The 18,854-nt window shown below is 45.2% G+C and overlaps 1 protein-coding gene across 1 annotated transcript in view; it reads right to left on the bottom strand.

Moving 5' to 3' along the window:
- The window catches only part of LOC110493669 (A disintegrin and metalloproteinase with thrombospondin motifs 20), a 132,553-nt gene that overhangs the window by 45,012 nt on the left and 68,687 nt on the right, over positions 1–18,854 (bottom strand). The window contains exons 15-27 of the mRNA XM_036952909.2: positions 18,590–18,707; positions 16,702–16,797; positions 13,988–14,154; positions 13,716–13,845; positions 9,781–9,907; positions 9,502–9,712; positions 9,059–9,223; positions 8,342–8,512; positions 6,835–7,062; positions 3,404–3,568; positions 2,935–3,198; positions 2,146–2,307; positions 1,367–1,543 (exon numbers count right to left, since the gene is read on the bottom strand). Coding sequence (XP_036808804.2) covers positions 1,367–1,543; positions 2,146–2,307; positions 2,935–3,198; positions 3,404–3,568; positions 6,835–7,062; positions 8,342–8,512; positions 9,059–9,223; positions 9,502–9,712; positions 9,781–9,907; positions 13,716–13,845; positions 13,988–14,154; positions 16,702–16,797; positions 18,590–18,707 — 2,181 coding nt within the window. The remainder of the gene's footprint in view (positions 1–1,366; positions 1,544–2,145; positions 2,308–2,934; positions 3,199–3,403; positions 3,569–6,834; positions 7,063–8,341; positions 8,513–9,058; positions 9,224–9,501; positions 9,713–9,780; positions 9,908–13,715; positions 13,846–13,987; positions 14,155–16,701; positions 16,798–18,589; positions 18,708–18,854) is intronic.

The raw sequence follows: 18,854 nt of genomic DNA, 5'->3' as shown, positions 1-18,854 counted from the left end.
AGACCTGAATCCAATCGAGAATCTGTGGAAAGAACTGAAAACTGCTGTTCACAAATGCTCTCTAGAGACCTCTGAGACTATCACAGTGCAGGTGCATTTATACGGAGACTTGATTACACACAGGTGGATTGTATTTATCATCATTAGTCATTTAGGTCAACATTGGATCATTCAGAGATCCTCACTGAACTTCTGGAGAGAGTTTGCTGCACTGAAAGTAAAGGGGCTGAATAATTTTGCACGCCCAATTTTTCAGTTTTTGATTTGTTAAAAAAGTTTGAAATATCCAATAAATGTCGTTCCACTTCATGATTGTGTCCCACTTGTTGTTGATTCTTCACAAAAAAATACAGTTTTATATCTTTATGTTTGAAGCCTGAAATGTGGCAAAAGGTCGCAAAGTTCAAGGGGGCCGAATACTTTCGCAAGGCACTGTATAACTCATTGGCAGTTAATGAGTAAAAATGTTAACCGCACAAGGATTACACAGGGATGGTAGAACTGTGAAAACATCTTCAATATAACATTCTAAGAGACATGACACTTTTGAAAACTGCATTTCATCCTTAATTTATGAGTCTTTAAAAAAAATAAACTATTTTCATAATGTAAAAAATACTAACAAAACATACTGTTGTTTTTAAAATATGTTCCTCTGTACAAACTGTCATTGTTCATGAGACTTAAAGGACCAGACCGAAAAGCACCAGTAGAAATATGAAATATCATATTCAGTTATGAAACCTAGCCACTAAAAATAAAATCACACTGTACAAAGACACACACAAAACACAGTGACAGTCATTTGTTGCCGTTTGATAAAGTAATAATATTAAAAACTCTTATACACAAATATACACTTGTGTACTTCGGTTACAGGGTGAGACAGCAATCACAACAACAAAAAATGTGCTTCACATATGAAATAAATATATCTTGAGTTATTAATTCGCCTCTACAAATATATGGCATTGTTGGACAACATTGTCCTTCTAATTTATAGTTTTATTTGGAGCCTAAGTTCCAAATGGGAACCATGTGTTTCTGATGATTCCCAATGTGGAGTAGCATTCTGTGTGTGTTCTCCCTCTCCCTTGTTTCTAATCAGCACCATGCCACTGCAGGGCCCAGTGTGGGTGGGCTGGGGCTAACGTAGCCTAGCGCTGATGCTAGCGCTCCATTAACTCTCCTACAGAACTCCTAAAACACAGTAAGCTAGCCGCTAGCCTCTAGCTGTTAGTCGCTAGCGGACGGCCAGAAGTATACTCGCTGTAATTTAAGTACACCCCCATGTCTACTCACGGTGACGCGCCCCAGTGAAGGAGGAAGTCAAGGGGGAGTTAGGGAAGAGGAAGTACTATCGTACCGGCTTCCATGGTCGGCGGTGCCAGGATGCGCTGCCCGGGCACAGGTCCAGGTTACACTGCTCCACGTCAGGAGGCTTGTCCAGGATGTCACAGTTGTGGTCGCTGAGTCTTTGACCGTTGGGCCGTTGGCATACCACCTGGCGCGTCCTCCTGCCTCCACCACACGTCTGGGTACACTGAGAGGACACAAGGTAAGATGAGGGAGGGGTCACTGAGTATTCAGCAGGCTCCTAAGTACAGTATGTCAATAGATCTTCTTTCAGGACAGGATTAGATGATGAAGAGGTGCAGAGGAAAGGAAGTGACTTTAGACTATTTGACTCACGCCCAGGAGTCTGAAATGGGTATGTGTAGTTTAGAAGTGGACTGTATTGTTGTAGCGTCGCTTAACAGAAGCAGATCTGCTTAATAACCTTTTACTGCAGTGGGCTAAATCAGGGTCACACAGAGTGTTTCTTGGAAGTCTTAAAGAAATATTTTTTTAAACAAAAGTATACACCTCACACACATGGCTATGGACTTACAAAAAAGAAGACCATGTCAGATATAGAGTTGAATGTATAATATTTTGAGTTTGCATCACAATACTACAATTTATATACATCACAGAAGACTGAAATATAACAAATCCGTTTGACATAGAAACACCGGATTGTCAGTGTAAAAAATAAATAAAAACTAAGTATGAAATATTAATAACATTCCACCCATGAGGCCACGAGGTCATTAGACTGCAGGAAAGGGATGCACATAGTCCTTGTACTGCCTGTGTACTGACCTCTCCCCAGACACCGTAGTTCCACAGAGGGCAGGGTCCTGAGTCGCAGTTCTTGGACTCGGCAGGTTTGACCCTCTGGTCACAGTGGCTGGTGCTGCGACCCTCCGCATCCTGACACACCACCACCCTCCTCTGGAAGCCCCCCGCACACGTACTGGAGCACTATGGACGGGCACAGAGTGTGTGTTACAGACCGAGGGGAAACATACACAGACAACTTTGTACAGACCAGCTGCAATGTAAACCAAAGCCAGCTGTGGAGTTACAGTACACTGTGGAGTGACAGTAGACTGTGGAGTTACAGTAGACTGTGGAGTTACAGTACACTGTGGAGTTACAGTACACTGTGGAGTTACAGTACACTGTGGAGTTACAGTACACTGTGGAGTTACAGTACACTGTGGAGTTACAGTACACTGTGGAGTTACAGTATACTGGAGTTACAGTACACTGTGGAGTTACAGTATACTGGAGTTACAGTACACTCGGTCCACACACAGATGGAAAGCATCGGGCTTAGAAGTACAACGTGACACATAGAATAGCCTTGAACTACGCAGCAGGTATTTTCTGCAACCAATTACAGTTACACATCACATCCTTGCTGTCTCAGTAAGAGATCTCTATGTGAGATACAGCAGCACGCAGTTAGACAATTAAGCGAGACAGAGCAGTGAATGGAGATGGTATCGAAGTGCCAGGGGGTTTTCTTGACCATGTAACCCGACCAGGAATGATTCTCTTCCCTGGTCCTGGTCAGGTGACATGGTCCTACGGTTCTGTACATACTCCTCCCCAGGGCCCCGTCCTCCACTGGTTGTCTGCCGAGGGGACGTTCCAGCTGCTGTGTCCCGGGTGGCTGGCGGGGTCGTGGGGGCTGTAGGGCTGGTCGTTGGGCCTCTGGCGGTACACGGAGGGGCAGGGGGCACCTGTACACTCCTGCTCTGTGCTGGGCTTCTCGTCCTGATCGCAGAAGGACTCGTCAACCTGGTGGTGGTAGTTACTGCACACCACCTGCCTGGTGGCCCGGCCCACACCACACGTCACTGAACACTGGGCAGAGAATAGACAAGGTCATATCTCTGAACACTGGGCAGAGAATAGACAAGGTCATATCACTGAACACTGGGCAGAGAGCAGATCAAATCATCAGACATAAGTGAGGCATTCTTTCAGTAGTAAAGGAAACTTCACTACAAAATAGAGGTTGACATATATTTATACTAATAGAGTTGGAAAAATGACAACTATAACATACAGGAGACCACTCCCAGGAGCGCCACTGGCCACACGGGCTGAAGCAGGCTGAGGATTCTGGGGGCCGGAGCAGCTGGGCACAGTAGGACTCGTCTGCCACTCCACCCTGGGCGTCCCGACAGCTGACGTAACGGGCACGCTTCCCTTTCCCACAGGAGACAGAGCACTGAGACAGGCACACAGAGGAACAAGCATTTAAGATCAGACGTATAGTAAAAGCATTGTGTCAAACGGTCGCCCTTCTATATCTAATAGTACAAATCAAACAGTGAAATGCTTACTTATGGGCCCTTCCTTACAATGCCGAGAGAAAGAAAATAGAGAAATAATAGAAGAGTTAAACAGGTCATAATAAAAGTAATAATAGATACATAATGAGTAAAGATAACTTGGCTGTCTATACACAAGGGATACCAGTACTGAGTCGATGTGCAGGAGTACGCGGTAACAGGTGTAAAGGTACATATAACTAGTTATAAAGTGACAGGTTGTAAACAGTCGCAGCAGTGTATGTGATGAGTCAAAAAAAAGTTCATGCAAAAAGGGACAATGCAGATAGTCCGTGTAGCTATTTTATTAACTAACTATTTAGCAGTCTTATGGCTTGGGGTTAGAAGCTGTTCAGGGTCCTGTTGGTTCCAGACCTGGTTCATCAGTACTGCGTACCGTGCGGTAGCAGAGTTAATAGTCTATGACTTGGGTGGCTGGAGTAAATATTTAGGGCCTTACTCTGACACTGCCTATTATAGAGGTCCTGGATGGCAGGAAGCTCGGCCCCAGTGATGTACTGGGCAAAATGCATTACACTCTGTAGCGCTTTGCAGTCAGATGCCAAGCAGTTGCCATACCAAGTGGTGATGCAGCCAGTCAAGATGCTCTCAATGGTGCAGCTGTATTACTTTTTTCGAGGATCTGAGGACCCATGCCAAATCTTTTCAGGCTCCTGAGGGGGAAGAGGACTTTTCATGGCCTGTTTACGGCTGTGTTGGTGTGTTCTGACCATGATAGGTCCTTAGTGATGTGAACACCAAGGAGCTCTAGACCCCCTCCACTACAGCCCCTTCGATGTAGATGTGGACGCGCTCGACCCTCCGTTTCCTGTAGTCCACGATCAGCTCCTTTGTCTTGCTGATGTTGAGGGAAAGGTTGTTGTCTGGGCATCACACTGCCAGGTCTCTGAACCTCCTCTCTATAGGTTGTCTCATCTTCGTCGATGATTTAGGTCTACCACTGTCGTGTCAGCAAACTTGATAATGGTGTAGGGTGAGTAGTGGGTGAACAATGAGTACAGGAGGGGACTAAGCACGCACCTATGAGGGCCCCCGTGTTGGGGGTCAGCGTGGCGGATGTGTTGTTGCATACCCTCACCATCTGGGGGCGGCCCATCAGGCAGTCCAGGATCCAGTTGCAGAGGGAGGTGTTCAGTGTTCAGGGTCCTTAGCTTAGTGATGAGCTTGGAGAGCACCATGGTGTTGAATGCTGAGCTGTAGTCAATGAACAGCATTCTCACATTAGATGTAGGTGTTCCTTTTATCCAAGTGGGTAAAAGGGCAGTGTGGAGTGCAATAGAGATTTGGCCATCTGTAGATCTGTTGGGACAATAAGCGTTATTGCAGTGGGTCCAGGGTGTCTGGGATGATGGTGTTGATGTGAGCCATGACCAGCCTTTCAAAGTATTACATGGCTACAGATGTGAGTGCTACGGGGTGATAGTAATTTAGACAGGTTACCTTGGTGTTCTTGGGCAAAATGTACGTGAAAACACTTGCCAGCTGGTCAGCGCATGCTCTGAGTACGCATCCTGGTCATCCGTCTGGCCTATGGAGAGCGAGATCACACAGTCGTTCGAAACAGCTGGTGTTCTCACGCATGGTTCAGTGTTGCCCGTGGCTGGGTTTCACTTTGTAATCCATGATAGTTTGCAAGCCCCGCCACATCGGACGAGCGTCAGAGCCGGTGCAGTAGGATTCGATCTTAGTCCTGTATTGACGCTTTGCCTGTTTCACGGTCCGTCGAAAGGCGTAGCGGAATTTCTTATAAGCGTCCGGGTTAGCGCCCCGCTCCTTGAAAGTGGCAGCTCTAGCCTTTAGCTCCGTGCGGATGTTGTCTGGCTTCTTGTTGGGATATGTACTGTAGGTACGGTGCGGCGTCAATGTACTTATTAATGGATTCGGTGAATGATGTGGTAAACTCCTCAAGTTAGGTCCCGGAATATATTCCAGTCTGTGTTAGCGAAACAGTCCTGTAGCTTAGTATATAAACTCATACCGGTATATAACAACAGTTTTTTTCTACAAACGTTTGAGACACCACTTCAGCCACTTACTCTGTATCTTTAACAAACTGTATGTGTGAATAATTGATATATCTCTCCGTCTTCATTAAAGACTGCTCCATGAGGTTTTCACCTGGTGATATTCTAGCTGCACCCGAGCAAACTCAACAGGAGGACACAGTGAACATTACCAAGCGGTAAATACCTACAGCAATCAAAAGTTTCACTTCTGAGGGGAATGTACGTGTGTTTTTTGTCGGAGGGACCACACTTGCGCTAGCCTCCTCTTAGACATGTGAGCTCACCGCCTCTGTGTCAGACATTACTGATAGTCTGAGAGTCATGTTTGAAACCCAAGCCTGGTGTTTAGATCTGGTTTTCATTTGCACTGGAAAACAATGCAAAGCATTAGACAGACAGAAGCCTAAACAAGGCTGGCAAACTGCTGAGATCAGGATGAGGGAGCGGATGTGTGAAGCAGGGGTGTGTATGTGAAGCAGGGGTGTGTGTGTGAGAAGCAGGGGTGTGTGTGTGAAGCAGGGGTGTGTGTGTGAAGCAGGGGTGTGTGTGTGAAGCAGGGGTGTGTGTGTGAAGCAGGGGTGTCTGTGTGAAGCAGGAGTGTCTGTGTGAAGCAGGAGTGTCTGTGTGAAGCAGGGGTGTGTGTGTGAAGCAGGGGTGTGTGTGTGAAGCAGGGGTGTGTGTGTGAAGCAGGGGTGTGTGTGTGAAGCAGGGGTGTGTGTGTGAAGCAGGAGTGTGTGAAGTAGGGGTGTGTGTGTGAAGCAGGGGTGTGTGTGTGAAGTAGGGGTGTGTGTGTGAAGTAGGGGTGTGTGTGTGAAGCAGGGGTGTGTGTGTGAAGCAGGGGTGTGTGTGTGAAGCAGGGGTGTGTGTGTGAAGCAGGGGTGTGTGTGTGAAGCAGGGGTGTGTGTGTGTGAAGCAGGGGTGTGTGTGTGTGAAGCAGGGGTGTGTGTGGAGCAGGGGTGTGTGTGAAGCAGGGGTGTGTGTGAAGCAGGGGTGTGTGTGAAGCAGGGGTGTGTGAAGCAGGGGTGTGTGAAGCAGGGGTGTGTACTGCATACTAGAAACTACTGTACCAGTCTGAGTGCTACTGTATAGGTGAGTGTGTATGGGCCTATATAAGGTTGTGTGTGTGCTGTGTTCACCGTGGTCCAGGAGCCGTATCTCCACTGTGTGAAGAGCTGACCAGAGCTGTCAGGGCGGACAGTGCTGTGTTGAGGAGAGGCCCAGGGACACGGTGCCACCTCACAGTCCTGGCTGTCCCTGGGTCTGGATGCAGCGTTACACTCCCTGTCATCCACCGTGTCACCATACGCCCCTGACACACACCTCACAGCCCGCATCTGGTAACCATGGCCACACGTCACCGCACACTGCAACAACACACAGGAGAGACACACACAGGGTCAGACAGTAAAACCTTGGCTAGCAGATCTGTGATTACTTCAAGGAAGGAAGGATGGACGCAGTTTTAACTCAGAGTCTAGCCCAGCTAAGACCAGTCTAACTCAGTGTAATTGAAGCCTACTACCTCCCCAGATGCCAATCTTCTACCCCAGATCGCTGTGTGTGTGTGTGTGTGTGTTGAGTTGAGTTGGTGGAGGAAGTGCTGCAGTATACGTTTATTTGGGCAGTAGATTATATTACATAGGTATTAACAGACAGATCTATACCAGCTCTGTCAATAGAAGTAGCTGAGTATCCCGCCCGCCAACTCGTTCAGTTGAGTCAATGAATGGTCAAAGACATTCCTTCATTCACTAAATTGCTCATTCATTTATTTATTCAATATTTTCAAAATTCAAATCTCCAGACCGGGTGTGCATATAGTAGAGGTCTGAGTGGGTCTGAGTGGACCAGACATACCCGAGACACGACTTACAACCCAATCGGGTTCGGGTCTGAAATTCTAACTTTTCCTCGGGTCAGGGTTGGCTCCTGTTTGATTGTCATCAGGTCCCGGGGTCTATGTAATTACAGCTGAGTGGATCAAAATGGACCCAACCACAGCTCTGCATAGCCTACAGCATATTTATTTTATGCTAATAAGGTCAATTAATTGAGTTATAGAAGGCTTAGCCAACATATAAAGACTCGTTAACCAGAAGAGCAACTTGGCTGATAAACATTATTTTGTCACTTGGGTACAATTGGGTCTGGTCTAGGTCCAGTTAACCTCAGGCCAGGTCTGATTGCCCTTGGGTCCAACTTCTTGGACTCCTGAAGACCTCTAGCGTATAGACAGAGTATTGGACTAGCAGACTCACAAGGTGTGTGTGTGAGTGTGTGTGTGTGTGTGGCTCCTTCTAAGGCAGTGGGGAAACCTAACAGCCTGGTGAGTTATGGAGTGGTGTGCTCTGACTTGAGCTGCCATTTCCTCCCTAGCACTTTCACTCTGCCCTCATATCCTGTCGGAATAAATCTGACCCGACACACAGACAAACACCACCGACACACACTGGGAAAAGGGGATATACTGTATGTACAACCAGACATAAATAACACACACTATAATGTCACATACTCCAACATTAACTATTGCACTCCTATGCAAACACTAAGATTCAAACACAGACACACACCAATAATCAGATTCTGTCAGACACACACACACACACACACACACACACACACAGATCCATCTGGACTCACCGGTCCCCAGACTCCGACCTGCCAGGAGGCACACTCTGGCAGTTCACAGCTCCCGACAGCCGGGGGCTTAGCATTCGGGTCACAGAAGTGTTCGCTCAGCTTCTCCTCTCCTACCCCCATGCTACAGGACACCTGCCTGTGCCTCATCCCCTTCCCACACGTCACCAAGCACTGGGAGGGGACACAGAGGGAAAGATGGGGTGTAGGAGAAAGGTTAATAAAGTCAAGTTGGTCACAACAAAGAGCCACCGATTTTGAACGTTTGAAACGGTCCAAAAACGAAACAAAAAAAGACAAATGCACAGCACTGGCTCAAACTTGATGAGGCTCAAAGCTTCACCCTGAGTTGTTTCTGTTTTAACCCTGTAACCACGTGGAATTAACGGGTCAAAGATCGACGTTCATCCAATTACGGCAAATTCCGAAGTAAAACTATGAGATCAGGTTGAATAAAGTCTAAACTTGTTTGTGCGTATGAAGGGAGTGTGTGAGTGGGGAGGGTGATTGTGTGTGAAATGTGTGAAATGTTATCCTCAAAGTGTGTGTGTGCATGTTAGAGCAAATCTGTGTGTTTACATTGATATGCATATAGTTTATAAAGCGTGTATATACAGTATTTATGTGTGTGTTATTATGTGTGTAGGAATGTTTACATAATGTGTGTTTATAGACGTGTTTATGTGTGTGCAGGCGCATGTGTGTTTGTGTGTCCTGTACCTCGCTCCACTCGCTGGCTGACCAGCCAGGGCAGGCCTGGTCGTTGCAGCTCTCGGTTACCAGTCTCAGGGAGTCACTACAGTCCCTGTCCACCAGTCTCCTCCCCAGGTTATTCATACAGTAGGAGTCCCTGGTACGAGCCCCGCGACCACATGTCTTCGAACACTGCCCACGTCACAACACGTTAGAATCAGCATGAGACTCACCATTCAACTTGTACTGCACCAAACGTATAACATACCCACATTTACCTCGAGTCTATATCATGTCCACTTATAGTAACACGGAAGTAAAAGTCAAGTAACATCTGTCTTGCATGAGGAGATGAGAAATGAAGAGGCTTTTTATCAAGACAATGTGCAATATCATCACGTAGTGAAAACAAGTATTATAATCATCTTTCACTTAGATGATGTGTGTCTTTGACTGTAGTTTCCACTGACCTGGGACCAGGTGCTGTACTGCCAGCTCTTGAGCAGACAGTTGCCGTGGCAGGCCTCTCTGGCCTGTGGTTTGGGTAGGTCAGAACAGGCCCTCCCCTCCACCCTCTCACTCTGCCTCTTCAGCGAGCTGTACCTCATACACTGCACGTCCAGGGTCCGGTAGCCAGGGCCACACTTAGCAGAGCACTCACTCTTCCCTGCTATGTGCCACCTGCAACAGGCTATATGGATTAGTGTCTGTTTAACAGATATACTGTGAGTGTGTGTGTGTGTATCTACCTGAGTTCACAGTCAGTGTTACATGGCTCAGTGGCAGCGTTGGGACGGGGTAGAGGCTCACAGCGCTGGTCAGAAACCCCCAGGTGGTCACTCTTCCTCACACACGCTGCCTTGCGCCATCGCTCACCTATATGCACACACACACACACACACAGATAAAAAAAGATATTCATTTACCATTTGAGAAATTGACCGAACCCATATGCATTTTGGTGCATAAACCCATTAGGTTGTCCACCCACGGTGCTCAGAATGACAGAAATCACATGTAGATTATGGTAATTCATCTCAACAAAACATGTAGATTTTGGTAATTAATCTCAACAGAACATGTAGATTATGTAAGGAAGTAGCCAATAAAACGTCATAAAACACCATTCTAAATAAATAAATAGCGCACCTGATAGCGGTTCCATATGTGACAGAGACGAAGGTCTCTGTTAGAAACTTAGAAAGAGGGGAGATCTAAAGATGCAACAACTAGGATGGGTTGTTAATATGACTAGGACTGTGCCTTTGGCTTCTGGACAATGACAGAAAGTTGATGTGAAATCCAATAGAACAGGAGAGAAATGGCATAGTGGTGAGTCCAATAGAGAAGTAAATAAATGTCCCAAAATTATATCATTACGCCTGTCTTTACAAAAAGAAAGGAAATCATTTAAAAAAAAAAGACTTCACCAGAAAGCATGACTGACAAGCCACAGAGGAATCGAGGATCATTAGCTTCTTTCAAAAAAAAATAGCTGTGGACTGTTTCAAATCACAAGCTCGTAGACCTATGCCTATATGGGAAGCCCAAAATATGGGTAGTGGGCGAGGCAATAGGCTCAGTTGATGATTGAGTTGGGTCTGTCAGTGAAAAGCATCTAAAATATGTGTGAAGATAATGTGTCGAGTGTCATTTCAAATGTTGAGACAAGAAGAAGAGGAGGGGTGTTTGGTGAAGATAAAGGCGAGTCTCTCCCCAGTCATTCATTGTTTCATTGTATAAAAGTCGCCAGTAGTAAAAGTAGCGTTAATCCGCATCATTTGGCTACATACATTTCTGTTAATGCATGTATTAATTACAGTAAATTACCGTTCTCATTCTCAGAGTGGAAACATTGTTTGCAAAGTTCACAACCTGCTAAACTTGTGAGAAACTAATTTTAGTTAATTTCATAACCATAATTTCCAAGATTTGTCTTCTTTTTTTTTTTTATGATCTTTTGTTTGGAGTGCCTCGTGAGCATGTGTCTGGTTTCTCTCTCCTGAAAATGTTGAGTGAGCACCATAGCGCGGAAATGTAGGAAAGTGTTTTAACATCCATTGTGAATGATATATTAAAACTATAGTTCCTCACAGTAAGTCTTTCCAACAATCTCCTCCTCGATAATCACCAATCCTCTGTGTGAAAGAGCAATGGAAGTTATAGGCCGACTGCTGCATTGACCTATAGGCTACGAGCTCAATGCTCTCATTTCTTTAGCCACCAATGGATCACAGTGTTTCAAGAAAATGCACATATGAAAATCACAACTGGCACGAAGAATGGTAAAAATGGTAGGATAAATTAAGTAAGCTTCCCCAAACTTGAAACTCACGCACCGCCTATGAATTCTTTATAAAATAATTGCCTACACGTTTCCATGGTAGGATTTTGCCTAAAATCTACTTTGATGCAAGCCTCATAATATGAAATAAAACATTCAGATTTCCAACAATGAAGTATGTTTTCAAAATGCATCCTGCCTCCAGCTCACATTGTAAAGTGGTGCCTGTCGTCTTCACTTGAATGGTGAAAGGAACGTGCGCTTTAATTAGTTACGTAGAGGCTTTTAGTAACGTTAGAGGCTTTTAATCGTACACCAAAAAACAGTTTTTAAACACGCGGTTGGATTTAGAATCGTACACCAAAAAACAGTTTTTAAACACGCGGTTGGATTTAGAATCGTACACCAAAAACAGTTTTTAAACACGCGGTTGGATTTAGAATCGTACACCAAAAACCGTTTTTAAACACGCGATTGGATTTAGAATCGTACAAACAAATATGAACATGTATGTACTCACTACTGTACGTCGCTCTGAATCAGAGCATCTGAGAAATGTCAAAACACTTAAAAAAAAACATGTCGCTCAATGAATGGGCTGACGAAAACACGTTTTACTAAAGCAGCAACCAGCTGAGGCTCTGCAGGAGAAATCCGGCTCAAATGCTGTACGCGTGTGATAGTTGGGTTGGATGAATAAGATACATGACGACTAACAAAAATACACACAGGCCAATTTAATTCCACTAAATTATGCAAATTAGACCGATAAGCATAATGGCCAAATGTATTTCCATCTAGTGGTATTGCCATCAATTAATAAAAAGCATTATTTTGTAATGCAATTTAGTTTTCTACTGGACATTTTGGCTTGCAAAAGTTGTATTTAAAAATAAAATAGGACAACCCTGGTACACGCACACACAGGTAAACTTTGGATTAGATCCCATTTGACTAAAGGATCGACTGCCAAGGAACGCATTTCCCCCTCCTTTACATGTTCTGATCAACTTCCTGTCATTGGGTCCCAGACCAAATGGTCTTAGCCGGGCTGGGATCAAACCGTTTCAACTGGATCCTGCTAATGATGCTGTATGCTCTGAGGCAAAGGAAGTATCAGCCCCTGCTTATAGGCTCAGGGGGTGGAAGGTGTACAGCAGGAGTCCACCTAGATTCAGCCGTGGTCTGATATTTCCTTGAGCGGATGGTCGGGGGGCCGGAACATAGTTATAGATAATTTTTGCACTGCAGATCGACCACAAGAATGCCAAACAGATTTAGTATTGGTCAAAAAACAGAATCATTTCAGACCTCGATAACATGGGATACGATTACGTGCCTCTCTATTTATGCATGGGATTACCTGGCAACAGATTTCCTAAATTAAAATCACATTGAGCTCATTTCCTGGTTATTTCACAGATTTTTATGTCCAAGAACATCAATAATGGTTTTGGCCCGCAGGCCGCCTAGATTAGATGAGTTTATTAGTCACATGCACAAGGTCGCAGATGTAATCGCAGGGTACAGTGAAACTCTTATGTGCCGAGATCCAACAGTGTAGGTAAAATGTTTTATAATAAAGTGAATGAGACAATAATAATATACACTGAGTGTACAAAACATTAAGAACACCTGCTCTTTCCATGACACAGACTGACCAGGGGAAAGCTGTGATCCCTTATTGATGTCACTTGTTAAAGCCACTTCAGTCAGTGTAGATGAAGGGGAGGAGACAAGTCATAGAAGGACTTTTAAGCCTTGAGGCATTAGAGACATGGATTGTGAATGTGTGCCATTCAGGGAGAATGGGCAAGGCAAAATATTTAGGTGCCTTTGAACGGGGTATGGTAGTAGGTACCAGGTGCACTGGTTTGTGTCAAGAACTGCAACACTGCTGGGTTTTTCACGCTCAACAGTTTCTGCGTGTTTCAAGAATGGTCCACCACCCAAAGGACATCCAGCCAACTTGACACAACTGTGGGAAGCATTGGAGTCAACATAGGCCAGCATCCCTGTGGAACGCTTTCGACACCTTGTAGAGTCCATGCCCCGACAAATTGAGTCTGTTCTGAGGGCAGAAGTGGAGAGGGTGGTGCAACTCCTTAGGAAGGTGTTCTTAATGTTTTGTACACTCAGTGTTTACACATTTACAACTGTAGCAATAATAAATGTCCATTGGGGGGTGGGGGCAGGGTAAGTGTCCGTTGGGTGGGAGGCGGGATGTAGAATGTCTATCAGAGGAGCAGCAGGGGGGGAAGTGAAAAATGAATGGAACAATAGCACAACATAATATTTATTCTGTTGGGGAACCCTGATGTACTGGGATGTGATCAACCGGGTCAGCGCAGAGGGGCTACAAAGACACATGGCTAATTGGGTGGACGACTATGACCTTACCCTGACACATGCGGCTGCACTCCAGCCAGGAGCCCGAGGGGTCCCACACAAACTGTTCCCTGTGCTCCTCGATAGGGATGTTGAACGAGTAGCGCACGTCTGGGTTGTACAGGTTCCCCACACACAGAACCTAGGGCAACAATGAGAAAAATCTTTGACAATATAGAAGGAGAGATGGGGAAGGAGAGGGGGAGAGGGAGAGAGAGAAGGAGCAGAATGTGAGAAAGACGGAAACAAAGAGCGATAGAGACAGAGACAGACGTCAGCCTTGCCTGTAGGATGAGTTCCTCCTCAACACGTTCGGTGCAGTTGATGCGCTCCTCTTTGGTGTCTGAGCCGCTGTACTCAATGACGGTTCCCTTGAAGGTGATTTCCCTTTTGAACATGGCCACCACAAAGTTTCCATTCAGGAGAAAGTTAGAATGGCTGTCAGATAAAGCTGAAAGGAAACAAAAAGAGAAAAAATATAGAAATATAAAATATAGCCTCAACACATTTGAGAAAAACTGCTTTCTTTGCAATTTACTCTGAGTCTTGTGGGTTTCAGGTTTGGACAATAGTTTGAGGGGGAAAGTAGTATAAACATTCATCGACTTCAAACCAATAATGTTCTGCAATGCCATTGTTGCATGGGGGTAAGTTAAAAAAAATGGTGGCTCCAAATTGCAGTAATTTGGAGCTAGACTGCGTGACTCTCCTTGCCAAATGACATTACAATGCTAACAAAGTAGCCTCCAAATCCAAACAATTACATAAAAACAAGCACAAACACAAACGCACACATGCTGAACCAACTCTGATGTACACATTAACAACCAAACACCAACTAGCGAACCCCTTCAACACACACACACAAACAAATGATGGTTCTGAGAAATACGCAGTAAACACAATGTAATTACAATGTGAGAGAGCCCATGTTGAAACAATGTGTGTGTGATTAGGTCTCCTGTGGTTCTCGAAAACCCTTTCAGCGATTAGCTTCGCTCACGGTTGGCCATGTGAACTATAATTTTCCTATGCTATGTTAGAAACGTCAATCATCGCTTGCGATCGGTTTTTCGAAACATATGGCCCTTATCTTTTAAATCAGTGAGAAAGAATCTTTCAAATAAAAAAAAGATACACCTGTAGCAGATTTGAACAGATCCAAACTCTATGTGTGCCTCCAGTTGATGAACTACACTTCCTCCCCAGTTAGGCTCACACAGAGGTGTTCGGAGCACACTAATAATGCCGATGTCTTCCGTAAACAAGTGCTGTACGGTGGAGATATGGCCGTGTGGGAACCCTAACCCTATACAATATGTTTTTTTTTCAAACAATTATTTCAAGCTGATATGAAAGATATGTTCCATATGTTTCTAAAACCCGGACCGCAAGCGATGCGTGTCAAAGTTTAGATCAAGCGTCGGGGCTCATAACAAAAAGGCCCCCAGGAAGAAGATGCCTTCATCAATAGGCGCTAAAGGTAGTTCGCGTTTATGAATGGGCTAGGTCTCCAATAGGAATGGGTATTTTAAGTAATGTCATTCTTTCTGAAATGACGGTTTCTGGCGCGGAGAGAGATAAAAAGTAGCCACGCGGACTCGTGCTAGTTAGACAAACCTGTGGATGCCACAGGTTATCAACCATCCAACCTGGTAGTGTCTTTACTGCATCAAATCAATGTGAAGAAGCTAGCTAAAATAGCCATCTAGCTAGGCTAAATTATGCTATTTTGCTATGCTCCCCGTCCTTGTCTACAACAACTCCATTCAGATTAAACAACAGTCTACCCGTCGGTTGCTTGTTGTAGCATCCTCCTTCTCATTTAGCTAATTTAACCCGTAATTTTAATTCCATTTAGCTTTGATTAGAGACCTCCCACTTTACATTGCTTGCTACACACAGAGCCTTTGACTGTAGTGCCACGTTGATTGGCGGACAATAACAACAAGCTACACGTGTGAAACGTGTGAATGCTAAGGTAGGCTGTTGTCGCATTCCTCTGCCCAGGCGTTGCTGATGTATGCCAGATCTTACAATGTCTAGATAGGTATTTTACGTATCAACTAACCACATATGTGATAGCAATCTGGTGCCCAACGGCACAGTCAATGGCGTGGCATGCAAGCATTGGTTGACACATGCAACGTCTGAGCAGGGGGACGCGACATGTCAGATCTTACAACACCTGGATAGATGTTTTAAGTCTCAGTTTACCACATCATGTGTTATATCAATCAGTGAGTCGAAGACACAGTCAAATTATTTGAGGAATACATATTTATTTCAATAGGTAATGAAACATACTTAGTGTTAAAGTACACAATCAAGACTGCAAAGTGTGTATGTTTTTTTCCTTCGCTATCATAAAAACATCATAAAAACTACTCTCAAAATGTGGTTGTTTTATTAAATTAAGAATTTCAAACACACACACACACAACCATGGTCCATCTCATCCAGACCCTATGTACTTTCATCAGGCCTGGTTACACATGCCTCTAATTAGCACCTATTCTACACTCATTCATCATCCTCTCATTCTGCCACTCCGTTTTCTTTCCCAGCTAGCCCTTATGGCCTGACTATGTGGGCCCACACCCCGCCATGCTTCCTCCATATACATTCTGACTGGTATAAATGACCAGCGGTTTGGCATTAGTCCATACTTCCTCACCCCCTTCCTTACCTTGTACCTACAGCTGAGGTCGCTGGTGGGTAACCATGTTCTGACCAATGGCTGCCCTTTGATAGAGGAGGGGGAGAATCACATTGACCTATTGTATGGTGCACACCATTTAAAGGGGCAAAAATAAAAATCGCTATAAGCCTCTACAGTTAGAAATTATTTGTCATAAACTGGCTGTGAGTGAGTTGGCCTGGTGTGAGGCACAGTGGCTAACTAGTGACACCATCACACATAAGCACAGGGGACTGAGGTGACATCCAGAACAGTGATCACACACACACACACGCACATACATACACACACACTCACCGAGGTAGTTGTCATCCTCCGGCTTCCCAGAGTAGCTGACCTGTTTGATATCAATGTTGGTGGCTCCTGCAGGGATCCGAACTACTGTGTTGTAACCTGGATGGAGAGAGAGAGAACGAAAGAGAAAGAGAGAGAACAAAAAGAGAGAGAGAAAGACAGAGAGCGATGTAGTTTACGGTGAGAAATCTAAGGGCAACCACAACAGTCCCAGTACTCCCAGTACTGAACAGAACAGTCACACATTGATTTAATGGCTTCACTATGCTGTAGGATTCAGGATCTGTGATCTTCCATGGGAAGGGAAGGCGAGCTCTTACCTCTGGGATTAAAATGTCACACTTGGAAAAATAAGAGGAGCTCTCAAATAACCTGTAGAAGGTTAATTTCACTCACAGAGGCCCAACAGTGAAATAATATGTAATTACTCCCCGGCCCGGTCCGGCGATTGCCCTGTAATTTCCCTGGGTCTGTGTTCCATGGCAGGCCGACATGGGTAGAGGGAAGAGGAGAGGAGAGAGAGGAGAGGAGAGAAAAGAGGTGAACGGGAAGAGGGAGGAAGAGAGGGAAGAGGTGAACGGGAAGAGGGAGGAAGAGAGGGAAGAGGTGAACGGGAAGAGGGAGGAAGAGAGTAGGAAAAGAACAGGAGATAGAGTTGAAAGGGACAAAGAGAGAGGTGGAAAGAGGGGAGAGAACTAGGAGGATGGAGTTTGAAGACATATTGGAGTGAGGGGAGAGGAGAGGGGTTGGAAGAGAGAGCCGGATTAAAGAGAGGTGAGAGAGGGGGAGAAATGGAGAAGAGAGAGAACGGCATGGGCCACTCAGGGCTAGCACTACTAAAGGTTATCTCTCGTCACACCGACCAGCCGACTGGCCAATCACAACACTCCAACACACAATTTACTCTGGTACCACAAGAAAAAAGTCTTACAGCATCAACCAAAACCAAAATAAACTATTTAAAGCAGTTGATAAACAGCAATTGCTGAAGAAGGTTCATGACAAGTCAATTCAAACCCATTCACTTCAGTGCTAAAATCAAACAGCAGCATAAATGTCTCTTCTGTGCTGTTAGGATTTAAGTAGCATGTTAAATTCCCGCTCTAACTGGTGAAGACAGCTTAAGCACATAGGTACAAGGAGTAGGTGAACTGAGTAAACCGCAGACCAGGTCCCCCTTAGAGAAAGCCACAGCACCTCCACAGGCCCTCGAAGCCCCCGAAACAACCATTGACCACACATACAATCGAATGTAACCGCAGGGCGACCGCAGAATGTAAACACAGTCCTAAAGGAAAGACACCCCTGTGCACCCTGGGATAGCTGAGCCTGGCTGGAGAGAGGGAGGAGGGAGAGAGAGGGTGTGGTTACACATGCTTGGCCCAGGACTCCTCGGTACAGACACAAGCGGAGGAACGGACAGATAGAGACAAAGAGAAGCGAAGAACAAAACTAATATTGAGTAAACTTGACCGGAGCCACACCTATGGTAATTTATTTTGTCATTTATTTTGCTCAGACTTGAAGGTGATTGGATATAATTAGCGATTGGCCTGGGATGAGATATCATACCAATCATGAGTTTGAGGGGGTCAGTTGGAGAACTTCCAGTGTTTACCTGGGCTTTCCACAGGTTTGGGGACTTTATCAGGATATCCGTTTTGCAAAGCATTGTCCCAAAGCAAAAAGGAAAAAAATAATAGCCTTCACAAGCATCCAAAAGTTATGTCATAATTCTGTGGTAATTTGTGCAGTATTCAAGTGTCAACTAGTTTATGGCAAGCGTATTGTATTTCACCTGTTCATCGACAATTGTTATTGTGAACAGTGTGCAATACCTTCTTAAGTATTTTGGAATACAGGGAAACAGAAGAAAGGCAGCCAGGCTTACCATACTCGGCGTCGTTGAAGGTCCCAGCGAGGGTTTTGCAGGAGGAGTTGTCCCCTCCACACACTCCACACTTGTCGTTCTTCGCCTTGGAGTTCAACACATGGTCACAGCCTGCTTGCTGTGGAAACGCCACAGAGACAAACCAATCAGACAGGCGGTCACACAGAGACGCACCAATCAGACATGGGGTCACACCAAGGGCTATCTCTGTCATCGGTAGTCACAAACCTGCACTAAAAATAGATGTTACCCTCAACCCGACATC

The sequence above is a fragment of the Oncorhynchus mykiss genome, chromosome 2 (assembly GCF_057628025.1).
Source record: "Oncorhynchus mykiss isolate SJ-2025 chromosome 2, ASM5762802v1, whole genome shotgun sequence".
Lineage (NCBI taxonomy): Eukaryota > Metazoa > Chordata > Actinopteri > Salmoniformes > Salmonidae > Oncorhynchus > Oncorhynchus mykiss.
This window is presented reverse-complemented; position numbering and strand designations above follow the sequence as displayed.